Source organism: Numenius arquata, chromosome 1, assembly GCF_964106895.1.
Source record: "Numenius arquata chromosome 1, bNumArq3.hap1.1, whole genome shotgun sequence".
NCBI lineage: Eukaryota > Metazoa > Chordata > Aves > Charadriiformes > Scolopacidae > Numenius > Numenius arquata.
Window position 1 is genome coordinate 123821431 of NC_133576.1, and position 22252 is coordinate 123843682.

At 41.9% G+C, this 22252-nt stretch overlaps 1 protein-coding gene across 1 annotated transcript in view; it reads left to right on the forward strand.

The window, feature by feature from the left end:
* The first annotated feature begins 9604 nt into the window (after window positions 1-9604).
* Window positions 9605-22252, forward strand: part of CWF19L2 (CWF19 like cell cycle control factor 2) — a 78724-nt gene continuing 66076 nt past the window's right edge. Inside the window, exons 1-3 of the mRNA XM_074158981.1 lie at window positions 9605-9745; window positions 20285-20395; window positions 21116-21235. Of these exons, the coding sequence (XP_074015082.1) occupies window positions 9662-9745; window positions 20285-20395; window positions 21116-21235 (315 nt within the window). The 5' untranslated portion in view covers window positions 9605-9661. The remainder of the gene's footprint in view (window positions 9746-20284; window positions 20396-21115; window positions 21236-22252) is intronic.

Below are 22252 nucleotides of genomic sequence, written 5' to 3' on the forward strand. Positions count from 1 at the left end.
TCTGTTAGAATAATTACAGTGAATCCTGCAGTCTGGCTATTGGAAGGCAAATCCTGCCTTCAATTTTCCATTTTCAAAGCTCCACAGCTTTTCACACTGCCTTATTCTTCTGGTTGAAGACGGCAAGGATAAGGAGGAGAGAAGATGGTGTTCATTCTTTTTTTCCCCTTGCCTCTTGCTTAGTTTCCAAAAGTGATTTGCACAGTGTATAGTCTTGATACATTTTTTTATTGTCTCTAAATCTAGCAACACAATTCTGCTGTATTTCTTTTCCTTCCCCTCTTCCCTCCCCCAACCAGTCTTCAGTGCCCAACATCTCTTTCTAAGGCCTTGTTTGTGTGTGCTGTCCATGTTTTCACCTTCATTAATGTACACCTTTCCTCCCACTGGCCTCATGGCCTCTAAACTCTTACCCATATCAGACTTCCTAATTTACCAACACTGAAATAATCCCTTGACTCACAAGTAATACCATGCCCGAGTCCCTTGAAAATCCCAATACTTCGTATTTCCCATTCAAATACTCTCCCCAGATTATTTGCTCCTCACTGCAGGACTTCATGCAATCTTTTCCATATCTGTCTTTTTCCACTTCTAACCAACTGGTTTTATGCCTTTTTTTTTAATCAAGAGCTGGCTTTTAAAACGATATTGGCCATTCTTGTGAGGGCTCCTGGGAAGGAATTATGTGAGATGTGAACCCTCCAGCCTCAAAGAACAGGCCGTCTCATCATCATCAGGTCTGCACTCCTCGGGGTGGGGGGTGGTGGATTGCTCACAAGCCTTGACACTGGCCAAATGCTTCTTACTTTTTGGATGAGTTCTTGAACTCTCTCTCTGTCTTAGGTATCCACAGAGGAGCAAACATGACCAAAGACCTGACTTCTGCAGAGCTTAAAGGAATTACTCTTAGAATTGAACGATTAAGCTTTAAGTCTACATGAACTTTCTGAGAGCAGTTTTTGGTTCCTGAAAAATAGATTCTTTTTAGGCATCTCAGGCTGGGAAATTTTGACATAAAGCCCTTTAAGAAATAGCCTGCCTGGTAAATAGCCTGATGCTGTTTTTAATGTACCATAAGAAACAGTTACTAGCATGACTTTTATCTTGAAGGGTTATGCCCTTCAAAAGCGTGTGGTTTCTCTGAGGAATGCTTCCTATCTCATTTTTTTTTATTGCTACTCTAATGATTTATGCTGCATGTACTCACTTCACATCTTGCTTTCCTCACTCTGCATTCCATATTATGAGGAAGGATCAGAGGATGCTTTTTTTTCAGAGATCATCACTGCCTCTCACCAGGCCACCAGAATGAGAGGGTATATTTCATCTGGCCCAACTGTTTGGTTCCCCATCTTCCTTCAGATTGCTTCCTCTCAAATTACCTTGAAGTTAAATTACTGCAGAGACGCTGGAAACTAGCATCCATATTCAGAGCACAGAAATATTTTTGAGTCCTCTACCCAGTCTAATACCTTTTTAAATTAACAAGAAATGAATTAGCCTCTCCTTCAGTATCAGCGCTCTCTACTCTGGCCTTTGTGAACTGGGATTTGCAGAGAGTCCCAGATGTTGCATTAACAGGCATCTGGTTCTGGCAGGTGGTTTGGTTTAAGATCTTCTATGACACTGGCAGGAGAGGGCTGTCACCTGCAGCTTTTAACACTGCATGTGGGCTTAAAAGCAGTGCCTATTGCAAGCCTCCTTGGTGGAGGCCGGAGGAAGCCTGGTTCCTATCAGAAGGCACATGCATACTTCTTCTGGCTAAGTGCAACCAGCACTTCTGGTGGTACCTAAGATCAGAGAGGGATGCAGGAATCCTGCCCTTGGGCTCTAGTTGGTTTCACAGTTATACAGACCAGAGGAAAACTGTGATGGTACTTTCCCCTCTGTTTCCTCACAAAGTAACATGGTCTCCTTCTCGTCTAGATTAATTTAAGACTCAGACAAAGAAATGAAATTTCTAAGGGAGTCAGAGCATCACATTGTCTGTATTCAACTAAAATTAGACAAGAAGAGATCAAAATGCATACTAAGGTCTCTCTAGCCCATTTTGCCTTATTCTGCATTGCAAACATGTATAGTGCAAGGAGCGATTCACCATGCCGTTCATTAAATCTGAACCTTTCCTGGCATGGATGGTTCTTGTGTCAGTGTATAGGAGGCACAGTTTTGAACATGGGCTTGAGTTTTGTTGCTTGTTTTTACTATAAGAGATCTCTAACCCTTCTTTCTGAGGCAGTGCTATTAAGAAGGTAGTAAAGAAAGCATGTTTATTTATCACATACTTTTCTTGGGTCTCAGGCTGTATATGGCAAGGATGTAAATGAGAAGGTGATCTGCAGTGAAACACATTCACGCCGATTCCTTTTAATGAAGCAATCCTGATCATGAAGATTTGGCTTATCTGTGTGCTTTGTGTTAGAGGAATTACTGTGACTAGTCTGTCTCTTCCTGTTGATGTTTCACAGGTTAAATAAACACAAAGTCTGGCAATCTATGGCACTGTTCCTGTTCTCTCTCATTTTATGTTACAAAGCCTGAAAGACATGGAGCCAGCTTGCAGGCCATAGGTACATTTATCATACCAGGATCCCTCGTAGGAGTGCTGTTTGGATGGCCAGAGCTCTTGCTTCACCTCTGCTCTTCCCAAATAATCCTCTCCGTTGAGTCAGTCGCTTGGCCAGGCTGGCATGCCAGGTAGGCTCCTGGGGGAACAGGCTGGAGAAAATCAAGGGGTAGATATCACTTCTCACCCATCTATTCTATTATGTGCTTGGCTTTATAAGGTATAAAGGCATTATAATAAGGCACTGTTCCTGTGTGGTGAATCCCTTTCTGAATCCGCCACCCAGGCAGGACACCCTGCAGGTGTATCTGTATATCTCTGCCTGTGCCAGCGGCTTCCTAGGATGCTTCTGACAGTCAAGGTAAGAGCTTAAAACCACATCACAGAGAAATATTAAGTGGATCTTGACTCTGAAAGATACTATGTTTGGTCTTTCCCACTCTGAAACTTCTAGGACAGGAGAGGCCAAAGCACACGCTGAAAGAATCATAGAATCATAGAATAGAATCATAGAATTGTCTAGGTTGGAAGGGACCTTTAAAATCATCTAGTCCAACCATCAACCTAACTCTGATAAAAAAAAGAAAACAACAAAAGAAAACCATACAACCACCCCCCCCATTACTAAACTATGTCTCTAAGCGCTATGTCAACCCATCTTTTGAAAACCTCCAGGGATGGTGCCTCAACCACTTCCCTGGGCAGCCCATTCCAATGTTTAATAACCCTTTCGGTGTAAAAATTTTTCCTAATATCCAATCTGAACCTCCCCTGGCAGAGAAATCCAAGGTCATCCCACTGTATGGTCTCTTCTGACTCGTTGGTACCCAACACCTTGATTTGGAGAACAAGTCATATGAGGAGAGGCTGAGGGAACCGGGCATGTTTAGTTTGGAGAACAGGAAGCTGAGGGGGGACCTCACTGCCCTCTACAACTACCTGAAAGGAGGTTGTAGAGAGGTGGGTGTTGGCCTCTTCTCCCAAGGGAATAATGACAGAACCAGAGGAAATGGTCTGAAGTTGCGGCAGGGGAGGTTTAGATTAGATATTAGGAAGAATTACTTTACTGAGAGGGTGGTCAGGCGCTGAGAACAGCCTGCCCAGGGAGGTGGTGGAGTTGCCATCCCTGGAAGTGTTTAAGAAACATGTAGATGTGGCACTTGAGGGCATGCTCTAGTGCCCGAGATTGTTGGTTTGTGTCTGTTTGTGGGTGGGTGTGGTGTGGGGTTGTGGGTGTGTTGGGGGAGGGTGTTGGGGTTTTTTTTTTTGTGGTTTTTTTGTTTGGTTTTTTTTTTGTTGTTGGTTGGACTCAATGATCGCAAAGGTCCCTTCCAACCATGAAGATTCTGTGATTCTGTGACGTGCTTGAAGATATGCTTGCTTGGGGTAGCCTGTGTGTTTGCGGAGACAGGGGCCTGGAGGGGCATTTGTGCTTGAAAATGAGTGGTGCAGCAAGCCAAGCTGGAAGTGTTACACTCCTCAGAGAGTTTGCTGTCAAGAACAGTGACAAAGACTGTGGCTTGGGATGTCGGGCGCATTACTCAGATGGTATTTACAGCTATTTCTGGGTCAAGGGCTGAGACAAGAATTGGACATGAAATTATCCTTCCCTCTTAACACAGTAGTATAAAATAAAGAAAAATGAGAAGCAATTTTAGGAATTGTGGGGTGAAAATTGGAGAGAAGTCAATTGTTCAAGTTGCTGCCAAAAGAGACAATTATGGACACTCTCTGTGGCAGTCAAATTCTCTTTACAATTATCATTACAGTGCTGTAGTGCCTTGGAGCCCTTTCCATGGAGCAAGACCTCACAGGTCTCAACAATTTTTTTCTGTGAGAGTTCACCATTTCATTAAAGACATGTTCCCATCCCCGTGTGTTTTTTGATTCTCTATTGCAACAAAAGGAGAGGACTCTCCTATGATGCTCCACACACGGAGTCCAGCTGGGAGTGTTGCAGCAGCTTCCTTCAGTTTGCTGGGTGCTGCTGCCCAGCTGAGTGTGCATCAGATTGCGCAGCAGCACTGCAGGAGAAAAGTGCAAAGGCAGCCCCAAGGTCTCTGGAGCAGCCAAAGGCTGTGCTTTCTCTGTACAGAGCGTCTGTGGCATCAGCTTAAGGTATTGCTGCTCTTGTAACTGATATAACCTATAAATCAACACCTATAAGTACTTAAAGGGTGGGTGTCAAGAGGAAGGGGCCAGTCTTTTTTCAGTGGTGCCCAGTGACAGGACAAGAGGAAATGGGCACAAACTTGTACATAAGAAGTTCCATCTAAACATGAGGAGGAACTTCTTCACTTTGAGGGTGGCAGAGCACTGTAACAGGCTGCCCAGAGAGGTGGTGGAGTCTCCGTCTCTGGAGATATTCAAAACCCGCCTGGACACATTCCTGTGCAACCTCCTCTAGGCGGACTTGCTTTGGCAGAGGGGTTGGACTAGATGATCTCCAGAGGTCCCTTCTGACCCCATATCATTCTGTGATTCTGTGATAACTGTCTGTGGGACTAGGCTACAGCCTAGCTTATGGAACTGACCTACCTTTAAAAAGCAAAGATATGCTTCAATCTCACTTTAAAAATAAAACCAACCCATTGCACTGCATCGAAGGTCTGCCTAAGATCGTTTGAGTTATTACTGCATTGGTCTGATGCATAAGGACTAATAAACGAAAGCCCCAGCCAGGTGACCCAAGTCAGAATTTACATCTCGTTTTGGAAGTAGCTGATTTGAAGCTCCCTGGCATGTGCACCTCTGGACCTCTCCAAGTTGAGCAGGCACCAGAAAAGACTTACCCGTTTCTCTCAAATAATTTCTAAAAAGGTATGTTACCAGATTTAGTAAAGCAAGGACAGGATGGGTGGTATCACTGCTGTGTGCTCCCCATCTGATAAAAGTCTTTGTTTTCAACTTCTCAAAGGGAAAAAAAAAAAAAAAAAGGCATGTAAAAGCCCCACAAGAAATCAACTGAATGAGTTATCATTTCACATGTGTAACAGCTTCCTCACAAAACATTTATTAATAGTAGTTGTCACTAGAGAATTTTCCAAATGAACAATTTTCATTGTTACAGTCATGAAGCTGGGGTGGGGAGAGGAAAAATGGAAGTTTCTAAACCCCATCCCCCTGGTCTGGAGAACTACAGCTGAAGAGATCACTTATTTTCAAAGTAGCTGAGCAAATTAACAAAATAACTCTCTCTCAGGGGCAGACAACACACGATTTGCTATTGAATATGGAACAATGGGTGAATCATTCCTCAATCCACTGTAGTCTCCTTGTTCATTTTCATCGCAAGCTGAGCTCTCATTTCCAAGGCAGGCTGTCAGGATCCCTGGTGTCACAGGGGCTCTTTTGTTGCTGCCAGGAGCACTCTCTTTGATGGACAGTAGAAAGCTGTCTGGTTTTTCAATCAGCCCTCGCTGCACAATTCAGGTACGAGCAACTAATAACCCAGGCATTGCTACTGCATTGATTTTTGGGCAAGGTGTTCTATCATTTTATGGCACTGAGTTTAGACACAGTTGCTTTAATTTTCTCCTGAGGAAACAAAATAAAATTTCTATGAAAGAAATATGTTTATTCCCCACAATTGCATCATTCTTTGTTTTCGTGTTCCCCCCCCTCGCAATTTCTCCAGGGACTGACATTTTTATTTCTTAGACGTCATTGAAAATTCCTATCCCAGTCTAAGTAATCCCTCAAAATCTAATGTAAATGACTGCTCAGTAGTATCAAAGGCAACTGAAAACCTGGTGGTTTTTAAAATGAACATAATGAGAGTTAACTGAAACTAAGTACATTTTGTCTTAGGTGTACCCCCTCTCTGCCCTCTCCCCAGCATCCTACTGGATATTGTGCTTCTTTAGTATGAAGATGTCAGAATGTGTTGCTAAAATCGAGGTAAGAAACTCTCTCCAGTGGCACTGCGGAAAAAAAGTTGTATATTCTCAAAGTAAAAAAACCCCTTTCCATAGTGAAACATTGCCTTTTGCTTACAGAAAACTGCACAGGATCGCACTGAGTGGAGAGGTTTTTTTTTTCCCAACCTTTTTCATATGAAAATAAAATATCAGCGTGCTGAAGGCAAGCAGTGAAGGTTAGCAGCGTGGAGGTTTATAACACAGGTCAGTTGGAGAGACACCAGCTTCTTTCACAGAAAATGTAAAATGTGCCATTAGATGGGAAATGATATTTCACTCTGCAAGGTCAGCGCCTCCCTGTAGGAGTTCAGCAAAGATCAGTATCTCTGAAGCATTATTGTTTTATTAGTGTGTTTAATTTTGGCACTGAGATTGAGATTACCAAAAAGAGCTGCCCAGCTGACCATTAAAAGTGATATACCAAGGACTTGTTCTCTAGGCTCTCTGGAGATTTCTGAGCATGTGAGGAGCTCTCAGACATACTAACATCTTGAAAGAAATAAGACTAAACTTTTGGTTTTGCCTGCTTCCTCTGAGAAAATCCTTTTCTTGGGTGAGGAGAGGAAATAAGATTAAATTACATCATCCTATCCCTAGCTGCTGACTTCAAAATTCAAATCAGCTCTCAAAAACCCCAAAGGCAGAATGAAGATATTTGTAAAATGGCTTTCTAGTTTTTATTGTTCTTCAGTTTTTGAGATTCTAGATTTAGGAGAGAAATTCGTGATTTCTCTCCTAAAAACAGGAGTATTGGAAATGTGTTTTTAAATGAAAATTCACAGTACCACCTTATTAATGATGGTACTGGATATGCTGATGGATATCAAGAATAACAGCAAATACTGTAAAAGTTCACACCCTGCTTTGAGTTCTCTTCTTTGTAACTTCCTGCTGTAGAAAACATATTCCCTTTTCCCACTCCTGTACCGGAGGAAGAAAATCTCCACAGCTGTCACTAACTTCCCTCTGCCACAGTTGCCAGGCTTTCTGTTCTCATGTAGCTCTTCCAAGTACATCCTAAACTCATTCAGTCACAACTAGTCAGGTCAGCTCAGGGACTATCAATTTGCGGTTTAGATTTAATACAAATCTGTTAAGCCCATATGCCTGGCTGTGTGCTGAGTGAATTAGGGAGCTCCCACTTGAGATGCTCCACTGGCTGTCTGGAGCAAGTGGTAACACTGGGGTGGAAAGAAACCGGTTTGTCGGTAAGAACAGCACATCACGATCAGAGGAGGGGCTTTCCTTACTGGGCCAACCATGCACTTTTCTTTCTTCTCCTCTCTCAACCAGTGTACTTTGCTGCATATAGCTATGGACTGAGCATAGTCATGTACTTTAGAAGGCAGAATCTCTGACTGCGCAAGAGCAAAGAGCTGCAAAAAAGTTACAAGGCCTTGTGAAACAGGACACTTTGTATAAACGATGCATGCCTTGCTAATGAATATACCCTTGAAGAGGAACAGAAGGCTGATAGAAGGACGCTCCCCCAGGAGGTGCCAAAAGCCGGATAATTGCAAAAAAGCATGAAGTCAGCAAAAATCAGTTGTAACTAATGGAAAGGTAAAGGCGGCTGGGAGAGATTGCGACCGCTGACTCAATTAGAGACCGAGCAAGCTTAACCCCCCACTGTATTGGAGGACACGCACATCAGTCATAGGGCGCTGTAATGTTAATTAATAGAAATTGTTAAGATAAGGTATGAACCAATAATCGTAACTAAAGGTGTGTACTTCTGTGTTTTGAATCGTATAAATGTACTGAAGATTTTGTGAACCCGTGTTCTAGCTTTGTGGAATACCCCCTAGCACCCATCCCTGCACAAATATGCAATAATAAAATACCTCTGCTCTGTGTGTACACTGGCGTCTTTCACACCGGGTAGATGTCCCACTTTGGGACAGCAATAGCATCCGTCAATCCTGTGGGAATGTCTTTTGTATCCGTCTGTTTGCTTTGTAAATGGCTCCCCAATGGGGGTTCATGTGCTGCTTTTCCAAATAGTGTCTATGAAGTTGTCACTTATCATTTCTTATCTAGTGGTGAATTGCAGCAGCTTTTTCTTGACGTCTTGCTAACTGTCATAGCATAAATTGTACAAAGATGCAAATGCAATTTCCACATTTAATATCACCATGAAGATGATAATTACCATTATCACTTTGAAAGCATACTGTCCTGTGCAAATAGCTAACAAATTACTCAAGCACTTTGCTGAGACCTTTACCTAAATAATGTTATTACTTGGCAATTGTGAACACATTTGGTGTCAGACACATTAATAATGTTCTGATCTCATCCCAAAAGAAATTATGTCTCAGACAAACATTTGCTTCACCTGAGATATAGCAGCCCTGTCAAACACTGTTGGCTGACTGTAACTTGTAAGTGCTTGATGTCCGTATTTTTTAATTTCTCTACTCCCACCTGAGCAGCCAGCATCCTGCCATTACAGAAGCCACCGGCTAGCACGGATGCATCCAACCGTTCTGCAGGTGGGTCGTGGCAATGTGCAGCGTGGGGTGCTGCGTGGCACCAGGGTGTGCGAGTGCCAGTGAGGCCACCTGTCCTTTCTTCACTTCCCGTTAATGTTGGTCCAGAGGAACAGGCTGGAGGTCCCCCAAGGTAATTTCAGCCCAACAGGAGGATAAGCTGGGAGGTTGGTGTCCCCACCCCAGCACTTGGTGGTCCTCTCAGTGAAGTAGCACAGGCTTGTGCCACGACACGCCATTTGCCGTGACCTTCACCTGCGAGGCCGTGGAAAGCCTTCCAGAGGTTGACTTTAATTCTGAAGCCATGAGAGAACTTGGGGAAAGTCTGTCATGAGACTGACAGCGTTACAGCCGGGCAGTGGCGAGGGGCACCGGAGGAGCAGAGAGCTGGCGGCCGGGGGCACCAGGGACCTGCCGCCCCACCCCGTACGAGGGCGCTGGGGACCCTGTAAGGCCCTGGCCCGGCCCGGCGGGGAGGGTGCTAGAGGAGCCGGAGAGGCCCTTCCCGATGGGGAGGTCGCTGGGGGGACCACGGCACCAGAGGGAGGAACCACCCCCGTTCCGACCCGTTCCGCCCGCTGTTGCTAGGTACGCCGTTTACGACAGTCCGCGGAACTCGCCGTACGGCGGGGTTGCTGTACGGCTGATGCGCGGCTGTCGGTTTCCGGTGGGGCCTGGCGATGGCGTCCGCGTTTGAGAGCGAGCGGAGCCTGGCGGCGCGCAAGGAGGAGCGGCAGCGGCAGCGGGAAGCGCTGCTGGCGCAGGTGGGGTGCCCGGTCCGGCCCGGCCCGGCCGGGCCTTTTTCTGGGGGCCGCTTCCCCTCCCCTCCTCTCCCCCAGGCCGGGTGCTGGAGGCCTCGTCTTGCGCGGGGTCGGTGCGCTCCTGAGGGCGGCCCTGGCCGCGGCCTCCCGCCCGCAGGACCGCCACGGGAGCTGAAGGAGGGGGACGGCCTGGGGAGAGTTCCCTCTGCCCCGGGGGGAGCTGGGCTGCGGTTCCGGGAGCAGCAGAAAGCGACTGGGAACTGAGTTTTGAGTGACAGCCACCCGAATTCATGTGTTTTGCCACTTGTAGTGGTGTTAATCTGCTTGGTATTTCACTTACTATGTGATTTTGTTCTTACACCATTGGAAAGAGCATGGCTTGGTCTTTCTTACACCGTCTCTTCAGATATTTGTATATGTTGATAAGATGACACCATCCCCACTCCCCAGCCTTCTCTAGGCTAAACTGTCCCAACTCTCAGCATTTCCTTAAATGAGACATAAAAGGCAATTCCTTCTTGTATTCCTGGCCTGTCTTTCTGTAGGAGTCAGTATTCCTCCATTACAACACTACGCTCATGGAATAGGTAATAACTTGAACCAAAGCAGGACAGCCTGTTTTCATGAAGCCAGGATGTTGCTGGGGTTACATCTTGCTGTAGTGTTAGCCAGGAATTAGGAGGTTCCCACTCACAGATGCTTTGGTAGAGTTGCTTTTACTTGGAGACCAGTGCTAATCCTGATGCATTTTATTAAAAATCTGCCTATATGCCATGTTTGGTACTTGTGCAGTAAGCTGCTGATTATTCCTGTAACTTGTAGGTAAAGTGAATGATAAAGTAGTAAATGGCACATCAGTTAGATGACATGACTGGTTTTGAAGGAGTAGAGGGTAGCTGTATGGAAAGAGGAGGACAAAGTATGGAAAAAGTGTGAGATTGTGATGATGGGCATTTGAGAGAAGGAGGCCAATGTAAGCAGCAACCAAAGCTTACTGGGGAAAGATATTTTCAGAAAAAAAAGTGATGAGAAAATGGCCTGAATAGCCTGAGGCTTACAGAGTAGTGATGTCTTTTCTCAAGGCAAAGTAGGAAGACAGAGGATTTCAGGTAATACATTGTGCGGGTGTCTCCCTTGGACAGGTGTGGAACCACTTCTAGGCAACAGAAGTTCCCTTCAGTGACTTGACAAGTGTGGGGTGATCCTGCTGCACGTGTGCTTCCCCCTTTTTGACAAGCAGTTGAAGGGAAGTTCCTTTAACTTAGTGAATGATACAATCCTGCAAAAGTTTGTTGTTGTTAAGATGTCTTTTTCTCTATTTGAACTGCCGTATACATTTAAGAGTGCTCCTTTGCTCAGTTCAACCTTTTGGATGTTCAGAAAATACTCTTTAAGTGGAAGCAAAACTTATGTAGGACACCATTATCCTACCTTACCGTTTCTTCTCAGCTGGTGCCACTTGTACAGCAAGCGATATGGGGCAATGCCTCTCTCTTGGAATCATGGAACAGCCCTGGTCGGAAGGACCTTGAAAGGCCACCTGGTCCAACCTTTTGTGTGAAAGGGACCTTAGATGAGATTATTTAGTGCTTTGTTCAGTCATGTCTTGAAAATCTCCAGTGATGGGAATTTGACCCCTTGTCCTCTCTGTGTGGCTCCCTCCTTGTGAAGAGATAGCTTCTGTCCTCTCTATAGGTGCCCACTGGAATACTGTGATGAGGTTTCCCCTTAGATGTCTCTTCTCCAGGGAGAAAAGACCTAACTCTTTCAACCTTTTCTCATAGGGCAGGTTCTTCAGCCCCTTGATCATCTTTGTGGCCCTCCTTTGGATTCTCTGCAGTCTGTCTGTGTCCTTGTTGAATTGTGGGGACCAGCACTGGACACAGTACTCCAGGTGTGGCCTGACAAGTGCTGAGTAGAATGGGATGATCACATCTCTGTCCCTGCTAGTGATGCCCCTGCAGCTACAGCCCAGGATCTGATTTGCCTTTGCTGCTGCAGCAGCGCACTGCTGGCCACCAGGCAGTTTGTTGGCCACCAGGACCCCAGCCAGCAAGGCTGCTCCCCAGCCACGCAGGTCCTAGCCTGCGCTGGGCTCTTGGGATGTTCTGTCCCAGATGCGGGACTTTGCACTTGTCTTTGTTATGTTTTGTACAGTTGTTGCTAGCCTGCTCTTCCAGCCTCTGCTGATGTCTCTCTAAGATGTCTTGCCCTTCTGATGCGTCCACCCCACCACCCACTTTGGTGTCATCAGCAAACATGGTGGGGGTGCTTTCAGTCGCATCAGCCAGATCATTCATGAAGATGTTGAGCAGTGTGGGGCCCAGTATTGATCCTGGGGGACCCCACTTGTGACAGGCTCCCAACCTGAGTGAAAAACATTGATCAATGGTTATTTATTGTAAAAGTTTTTTACAGTGTCAGGCATTATTGCAGTAGTTGTTAAATAACAATAATTTTCTTCTTTTCTTATTTGCTTCTATTTGCATCAACAGTTTAACGTGAAATAAAAGTGTTCTGTGAGGATGCTGTTTAAAATTTTTGGTATAACTTCCTCTTTCCACATATCTGTGGATGATTTTTACTTTTTTTTTGTTAATATCTTTAAAATACTGTTAATTCGAAGCAAGAGATACAGCATTGAACACTGTGAACAGAACTGAGGGGAGACTACTGCAAGGCTTTATCTCGGTGCATTTGGACCTTCTTGCTTGTGAAGGCAAAAAAGAGATGCACAGGGACATTTCATGTCTAGCTAACGTAGTCAAGACAATTATTTGGTGGTTGCAATCTTGGAAGCTGCTGCATTTATTTTTGGGAAGGACACTCGGGAAACTGCATAGATCTTTGGTTCTAATAATCTGAGAAGTTTACAGAAATGACTGTACTTTGGCAGTTCTGTTTCTGGAAAGATGAGAGGAGATGTTCAACTAACTCGCCTTTGAGGAGCTTTTAGTTATTAAATATTGAAAATTATTAGTCTGTCTTATGTGCTATAGAGTATGTAGTTAGGACTAAGATGAAAGGGAGCTCTTCAGTTCTGGTCACAGATACCATCTTTTTCTTGGTAGGACAGTAAGGAGTCCGAGAGACCATCACTATCTCTTCAGAAGTAATTCTCCCTTTATCACTGAGCTCACTAGAAGAATCTGGGATTTGCTTCCTCTTGCAGATTGGATATCCACAAAAATCAAGAGGTTAAATCAAGAGGTAGATTTTGAAACAGTTGTAGAAATAGAATGGATTTCATTAGTACCTTTTACTTTTAAAACAAGCTGAACAGAGGAGGTTGCTTCTTGTTGATTTTTAAAAATTTATTTACTGTTTCATGTTTTTTGCCGGTTATGAACTTTTTTTTCTTTTGAAGAACCAAAAGACCACCCAACCCATTGAGATCTCTCTTTCAAATTTTGGAAGCGTATTCTTTTATTTGTGTAGTCTGGCCTCCCAATTGCATTGGTAAAACCCAGCAGCTGGTAATGTTTATGATAATGATCAGTAATCAAATAATTAAGTGTTGACATGCAAATTGTTATTAAGCTCCAGAAATAGCATCTTGTTTTGATGAGCACGATAGTTCATGACACTGCTGTTTCACTTTGCAAGTTTAGAAAGAGGAAATAATCTGATGGGTGTTTTGGTAAGTGCAGGGATGTGTACTTTTGCTAGACATAAACACATTTTTTGGGGTAAAAAATCAGCAATAATTCAATCTTGAATTATTCCTGCATTTGTGCTATGACAGGATATTTCTGTACTTCAGGGTTGCTCTTCTGCTACCTGTGTTTTTTCATGGACTTTCAGTCTTTCACTCTTTGGTCTCTGAGGGGGATGTGTTTTGACCATTGCTTATGTAGAAATCCTGTCTTTTAATTGCTAAGGATTACCAATAGATTGCAAGTTTATCTTGATACCAGTACGTATAGATTTAAAATAAAAGTTGATCATAGGTAAATAAGACCTCACTCGGTGTTCTAAACAAATAAAATATGTTCTTGAAACAATGCAAATAAAATGATACTTTGAATCAGGTCCGCAGCACAAACAAGAAATTACGTATTTGGTTTTACTTATTTAGGTTTCTATAAAAAAAAACCAAACAGATGCACAGGCCCTTATTTTTGGAAACATCTTGTTTGATGCTTTTGACTTAGACCCCTAACTTTATTTTTGATTTATGTTTTCTGATTTATTTTCTTTGACAATAAAAATACAGCCTAAAATTTAAAAACCCTCTATGTGTAACAGTATCACTGAGTTCACTGTATTTGAGCTCTAAACAAGCTGTGAAATCAGCAGGTTTTCCCAGTGAAGTACGATCAGATATTTCCTCATAAAAACCTAACTGTTGGGTTGTTGCAGTGATTAGTATTTGCCAAGGTGATGGAAAGCTTTGGCAGTAGTTTTTACACTTCAGTTTTCAGTGGAAAATTACAGAAATTTCTCCTTAGACAGAAATTAATAGCAAAACATATCACTGTTACAGGTTATAGAGCTGTTATTTGTTGGAAGTTGCTTCTGTGCTGTAACACTAAGCACCTTCTTTTTGTTCTTTTACATCTATTATCAAGTGTTATATCCTTCACTCTCTCTGTTGGAGGAAATAAGCATGTCAGTATTATTACACTCACTTAAATCTTTGATTGATATTAGGAGAGTAACAGCACTGAGAAATGAATACTTCCTTCTCACAAAAGATTTTCAGACTTCTGACACAGCCCCTCTGTATGCATTTTTGCAGGTAACATCTTTGATTTACAGACAGGTCACTCTAGAAGGCGAGGGGTGAAGACAGATGCCTCCATTGTTATACTCTGCAAGACCTTCTAGAGCTCGCTGCAGCACAGGAGTGGAGAGGCCCTACACTAATGTGAAATACCTGCCTAGGGTTTCCTAGCAGTAGTACCTACAGTCGTGCATCTGTTTGTGGTGTGTCTGAAGCTGTACCAGCAGAAACAGTTACTGCCTCCCGGGTATTTCTGACAGAAGGTCGACATCTCCTGCAGTCTGCTCTTTAAATCACTGTTCTGTAATGATCATTTAAGCTTCTTGTGATAATAGTTTAAGTGATGGTTGTTTCAGTGAGGTGTCTTTGTGCCTTTTGATAGGTGAAAATGACAGAGAGCAGTGACGTTTCCAGCTGGCACGGCTGTGTCTGGAGTAGGTGGAGTTACAGGCAGCGCTCTTGACTCAGTTGTGATATGGCAAGTTGGGGTAGAAGCTAAGCCTTTCCTTGTGCTTCCACTGCTGTCCTCCTGAGGAAAGCTTCATGGATGTAACAGAAATCAGAATATTGAGGGTAGAAAAATAGTCTAAGCATTCACAAAAATAAGTGCGTTATTCACATAGAGAATTGGTAGTATAAGAGCATCAGAACTGCAAGGAAGGATATGTTCAGGTTCCCTGAAGGTAGGCACTCATGTAATCAGGACTCTCCAGCCCTGAACTTTGGGGTGATGGAAGCTGTGAGGGTAAGACAGGCCACAGTAACCTTTCTGATAAGTGAATATTGGAACTGATAAATGAGTGGAATGGCTTGTATGATAGGTGGGCCTGAAATTAGAGGTAAAAGCTCATTGTTTAGATTGTGGGTGCCTTATGTTGATGTCTGAAGAAGTGTGTTAGGTCTTGATTATTTGAACTTGTCTAACAGAAAGCTGTTGCTGAAAGGAGATTTTTCCACACTTCTTCCTCTCTTGCCCTTCCTCCCCAAAGTGTACATTTTCCGCCTCATTCCTTGTGCTTTAATGGGTAGCCATGATGACCTTGCCAGAGGGGCAGCTTGGAAGCTTGATCTGCAGGAAGCTGCAGTCTGCTCTTGGTGGGATTTGTTTTGTGTCAGAGTGGTCCTTGAAGTGGCTTCCCCTGAGGCTGGAGTGCAGAGACAAGCCTGTGCAGGGAAGGTGGTGGGAACACATGAGTGGGAGTGTGGAGAGGAGAGGTGCGGGAATGGGGTCCTGCCCTTCAATGGCAAGTAGCTACTAGAGCAGCTTAGCTGTTCCTCTCTGCGTTGGATGTTTTTGTTGCGCTGTATTGATCTGGTGTTGTGCTGTAGAGTTTCTTCTGATCACTTGCTGGAGAAAAATGGAATTTTTCTTGTTTTGGATGGAGAAGTTGGCTATTGAATAGTGGTGACTGTCATCTGAAGAAGTAGAAGTTGACCACAGTTAAAGACGGGAAATTGCATGGACTCTGTATTGGCGTGGAAAATTTTCTCTGGCCTTGGTGAGAGCTGAGATGGTAAATAGAGTAGGGGTCAGGAAAGGGTGTTGGTCAATTTCTGTGGGCTGGGGAGGGTTTTAGCTTCTGTCCCCAGGTGACATCCCTCCATCCCTTCTGGACACCTTTGGGGGACTGTCATGTAACAACCTCCATTTACTGTGTGACCTAGACCTTGGCCTTTGGCAGTGTCTTTGGTCTTTTCTGCTTCTTATGGGGTGGCACCGTGTAACTTGTACAGTTTTTGGTGTTTGTGTCTGCGGTGTATTACTGGTTGTTTGGAGCAAATTTGTTCTTCATTTAGCAGATTGTCAGCAATGATGCAGGCTGGCCTTAATGACCTGCCTAATGAAAACCAGAAAGCACTTTCTCTGAACTTGATTTCCTTCCTTATTCAGATGGGGCTGTGAAATCCAAGACCCTTTGGCCTGCTTGTGGTAAAGACAGCAAAGTTTGGCAAACACTGCTAACATAGTGCTTTAAAGTAATTATTGTTCATATAGCACCTTACCAACAGACCTTTCAGAGTGCTCTGCCAGCGTTATATTTCACCTCCTTCTTGTTGCAAAGGACACTATGAGCAACTTTATCAGAGTGTTGCAGAAGTACGTAATGTGACACGATGCTTGCCCTTCTTGACAGGCTGTTGCTTGTAATGGTCCTCTGTGTTCCTGTGTAGCACGCACAGTCATTTGCTTAATTAATACATTACTTTGAAATAGAGGTATTTCAGAAATGTAGCATCCTGTATTTTTGGAGAAAAAAATGTAAAAATATTGCAGTGGTGACCTAAGATGTACATAATGTTAAATACTCTGTAAAGGGGAAAGGATAAATTGTTGGATATTTTTGTGGTATCATAAAGTATTAAGAAACCTTAATGTGAATTAAATGGTTGGACTCTGTGGGTTGGGAGATGTGAAACTATTAGAGTTGGCCTTTGTTGCATAGAACGATAAGTCTGACAGGGGACTTAATTATAAAATGTAGAAAAGGAAGAAAAATCAGTAGATGCTAATAAGCCCAGCATCATTATAAAAGACAAGTAGAATAGAAAGGTAAGGTTTGAAGCTAATAAAGCAATGTAGACAGATTTTCCTCTTCCCCCTCACTTGAAATTAGTGGGGGTGTGCATGTGTGCAGGGAAACCATTCACCAACAATAAAAATGAATATTGTAATTTGATGGTAGAGGGAGTTAGATAGTTTTTAGAGCTGGAAAGGATCAGCGGGTATTGCTGCTAACTTCCTAGTCTCATGTTAAAAAGATAATTTAGGTTAAAATACAATTTCTTTCATCTTTTAAAATGTCTAGGCAGTTTCTGTTTTATTGTTTTACATATGGATATTGTTAAGAATCTTCTATATTTTGTATCTTTGTCTAAGAAGAAACAAGATTTCACCTGATGTTTTTGTGTCTGTCTCTCTTTTTAACAGTCTAGTGGTATTGCCACTACAGATTCATCTTGCCCAACCCTGTTTCATTTAGTATTCAGGAGAGAGCAGTCTGCAGTTTGATTTCTAGTCATTCTGTGTTCTGAATATGTATTTGTGTACTTCAACCAAAACGATGATCCACCTCTTTTATTAGGATCATGTATCTCAATTACTTAAGTACTTGCGTGTATTTTTTCTGTTTATTCTTAGATCTAATAAAAAGTATAAAAGATCCTTTTGTACCTTATTTATAATGTTAACTTAGTTTTTGCAATGTATATTTTTAACTTCGGTAACATAAAGGAAATAGGAAATTACTATTTTAAATAAAATTAATTTAAAATATAGAGAAGGGTAAGAGGCTAAATCTTCCTAGATAGGCAAAGAGTGTATTAAATAAAGACATGTTGACAGGCTGATCTTGATTGGCCTTTATTTGAGGTGTTTATAGATTTATATGCCCAAGAGCTTCTAAAGGGGTGGAAGGGAACTGTTGACTCCAGCTGCAGGTCTTCCTCAACCAAAAGTGAAATGAAGTATGTAGAAAGCCTGTCCTTTCCCCAGTCTAAATCTTGGCAACAGGTTTCATGTTTACTTGTGGAGCAAACAAGTTTGGAGCCCGTTTTTGTTGTGTTTTTCCCATCTAGAACTATATTCAAGTTCCCTTTATCTCCACTGTTTCACCTCTGTCAAGTTGTAAGCTTAAGTTTTGTGTATGTGTGGCTTGTGGACATTTTGTGAGTTGCATAGCTGGGGTTATTACCCTTTACTTGTCCATGAATGTGGCATGCTTAGTTTATTTTAGTGACATCAATATTTTTAAGACAGAAGGGCCATTGTATGGACTAAACCAGAAAATACCAGTCAGTGATTTCCCTGTGAACTTTCAAGAGTGTCGTGCCAGATGGATAAATGTCTTAGGGTGGGCAGTGTTAGCCAAAGAGCTCTCTGGATCACGGAGAGGTAGCAGGAAACATACCTGCATTTTTTGGTGTCCCGGGTGGTTTTGGTGACCTTATGTTATGCTTAACCACTATTTCATTGTCACTGAATTATAGTCCTGCTTACTCTTTTGTTGTTTTGTTTATTTATAAACTTGAAAACTGTTTTGATACTGGAATAAATATCTCAACTTGCTCTTAACTCGTTCTTTCTTTATCCTTGCCTTTTCAATTTTAAGATGTAGCATCATCTTTGTAGACTGTCAACTTCATTCTAGAGATGGAAGTCCTAGTCTTGGCCTCTTTATTCAGTGTCACTTAGACAATTTTTTCTTTTTTTTTTTGTTTTGCAAAGTCCCTTCTTTTAAAATTAAGAAATCTGTGTAGCTGCTTTGCTTTGCTTGCATTTAAGTGCATTAGAAAGTTTATCACTTGGGGCTTTTAAGAAAGTAGACAATGAAGCCTTAAAAGGGTGCTTTGTTTGGGCACAGGTGTGTAGTATTTTGATTTTTTTTATTTTTTTTTCTTTTTGCCACTTTCAATAATGCTAACAACAATGTTCAAAAATACAATAGCACTCCTACCTTATGAGTTAACTTTTTTTTAAAAAAAACACTTTTAATCTTTTTTTTTTTAGCGTGTGTTTCTGTTTATTGAACCCTTATGGTGTACTGGTCATACAGGTTATCCTCCAGTTTTCAAAAGCCTTGTTTTCAATCAATTCAAAAGCTGCAGGTTTCTTTCTTCTCTGTATCAAGACAGAGAAACTGGCCCGTGGGTAGGGAGCTTACTGTCGTGTGCAGGCACAGGCTTGTATCTAGAGTTTGTTACAGAGAGCTAATAGGTGACCAGGAAGAAAGACTTCAACTGGTTGTCTAATCTCCTGAGATTTTTATTTCCTTAAACTATTGGTCTTTTTAACCTTGTATGAGATCTCTTGGCATATGTTTGAAAACACTTTCTGGTAAAACTCGGTGTTTCAGGGTGAAAACCAAACTCTACCTTTAGTTTTTGCTTTGACTTTAGTTATGTAAAATAAAAAACCTGCAAACAAACAAAACCCAGAAGGAAGCTCAAACTTGCAAGTCTTATCTCACACAAAATTAGGGTTGTAATAACTTAAAGTAACTTTCCTCCTTTTTAATCAGGTGTGGTGTTATATTGCACTTTGGGATAAAAAGTTCTCTAATGGCAAGTTAAAATAAACTTGTTTGTGAAAGTCATGTTTCTGCTGAAAGTAATAGAGGGATCTTCAGAAGCTGAAAAGGTTGTTATTTTATTGATGTGGTTTATAGAAATCCTTTTCAGGAATTGAAACAGTCTGCAATGATTATTATTCTTTCTGAAGTAGTAGTAGAAGTATTTCTAGTTTTATCTCTATAACCAGAAAGGAAAGAACATTCTGCAGCCAGAAATGCTAACCCTTATATATTTGTGTACTCCTTGAGAGCATGGACTTGTGCAGTTCCAAGTTTTGTGCTTGGCTGAGATATTTCCAAAGCTGAATGTGCACAAAGATAGGCTTGCAAACTTCTCATATTAATGGATAGGGAGCTGCGCTTTGCAATGGTGTAATTGCCCAGAGAATTCTTTGAAATAGAAAATCAGAAGTCCACTATATCATATGCTGTTCGTGAAGGTTGTAAAAACAGAAGAATTATTAGAATGAAGAACAGAAGTTGAATGTCTTCGTGTCACTTATTTAGGATGCTGGGAGGAAATTGGTGCTAGAGGAACTACAAGCTCTAGCTTGAGGGGGAAGGGTGCATAATATGTTTTAGCCTGATTTCTCCTTTGACACGTAACCCAAAAATATTTTTATTGCAGTCCTCTAAAAGGCAAAGTTATCAAAAACAGTTCTCAATATTGTGTGGCTTACAAAGGTCTGTCTGTAAGTAAATGCTACTGATCTCTGTCTGGTTATTTTTCTTCTCTGTTTGTCTTAGGCCAAAATTAGTTATGAGAAGGAGCAGAGGCAGAAGCTGCTAAAGCATCTACGAGGTGAAGATACGTGGATGCTTGCTGATGTGAACGAACGTGTGGAACAACTGGAAAAGGTGGTGAAACTGTAAATCATTGAATTGTGTTGTTATCTTTACAGCATGTTCGTATGAACAGAAGGCTTTGGGGGCTTTAAGATGATCTTTAAAAACCTCCCAATTTCTGAATTCTTTATGGTTCAATATTAGCTTTTTTTTGTGGAAATAATCTTTTACTCACAAAGAGGAAAATTTTCTTTCATTCAATTCCAGCTATACTTTCTAACAAATGCAAAAGAGCAAGTGCTGCCTAGCAAGAACAGTCCTATGGGAAGAAATCTGGAGGATCCAGGGCTTTGTAGCCATGCTGTTTGTGGTCTTTTACAGGAGAAGCCTTAATGGAACCTCTCAATATCACGTCCTTTAGTATTAGGGTAGAAATCTGTGCAGATATTTCAACAAAGGACAGCTATGTATTGATGATGGAGTGATTCTCAAGGAAATAGGTTTGACTGAAATAAAGGTAGTGTAGAAGATACTCTGGGTATAGTTATAGTGCCTTAGTTCCAGTGAAAAAGATATTAAGAGGGGGAAGAAAAGTCAATTATAGATATCAGGCTTGCCCTCCCCACCTCACCCCAGTAGAAAAGAGAGAGGGTAGTAGAAGTAAAATGTAGCTACGTCCAGCTGTGTGTGTTTTACCTTTTTCAATGTGGTTTGGTACGTAGGTTGTGACTGTTTTTCTTGTATGTGGATGATTTGTTTTGGTGGGTCTCATTTACAAACATTGACTTCTAGGAACATTCTGTGCATAAAAAAAAGAAAAAGGATAAACATTCAAAAAAAGCTAAGAAAGAAAAGAAGAAAAATAAGAAAGAAAAATCTGAAAAGAAGGATGACTTACTTGATAGTTCTTCGGTAAGTAAGAAAATTTAAAATTCTTCAAATGGCATTTTTAAAACCTACACCATTTCAGTCTGTGTGACTACACATGGTTTGTAAAGTTGAGACTCGTTCTTATCATTTTCTGTTGGGAAGAACTGTGGCAAAGTTTGTCTTTTTAATATACCTGAGTATTTAATCCATTTAAAAGATACTGGTATGTGAGCACTTGTAAATTTTATAATATTGAATTCACTCATTAAGAACTAAGGGATTTATAGTTTTTCAGCAGAGGGAAATTGAAAAAAAATCCTCATTCTCGGATAGAGTGGAAAAATTCGTAGGTTCCCTGTAGTCAGTGGTGTGTCATAGAATGATATGTCTGAAATTGCAAATACTTGACTTTGATTTCAAGCATGAGTTACTACTGACTTTTTCCACGGATGTTCAACCATGGAAGCTCGCAGCAACATGGGAGTTGTACATGGGTCTGAAGGAAGGCTCAGACTTGTGAATTTGTAGATGCCCTCATGTTGAGGGGCGCTCTGGCAAAACACTACAGAGAATGCATTAGAAATCTGGGTGCTGCTTTCTCATCCTGTTGTGTAAAACATCCTCCCAGCATTTTGCTGTAAGTCAGATAGCAATTTTGATTTAGCAAAGTGATTCTTTTCTTTTCAGAGAGTCTCTTTTATTGAGTGAAGGAACATGCAGTATCATGTGATTTAGTTTCCAGGGGCTGATATCAGAGGTTAACTATGCTTTTCAGTGTGGTAAGTAACCTAAGGCACAGATGTCCCACATTTCCCGTGGGAGTCATCAAAACCCCTCAGATCACTTCAGTGAGTCCAGGATAAAGCACTGTCCTGGCTGATACTTTCGATCCAAAGTCTTTTATTCCCATGACAGGTTCATGTAAATAGCAAAGAAACTCTGTTCAATAGCATTCTATTTGCTTCAAGTGTAATATCTGAGTACACTGTTTGCAAGCGCAAGTATAGAAAGTTGGATATGAAAATAGGAGGAGATAGCATATACAGTGTTTTACATTTT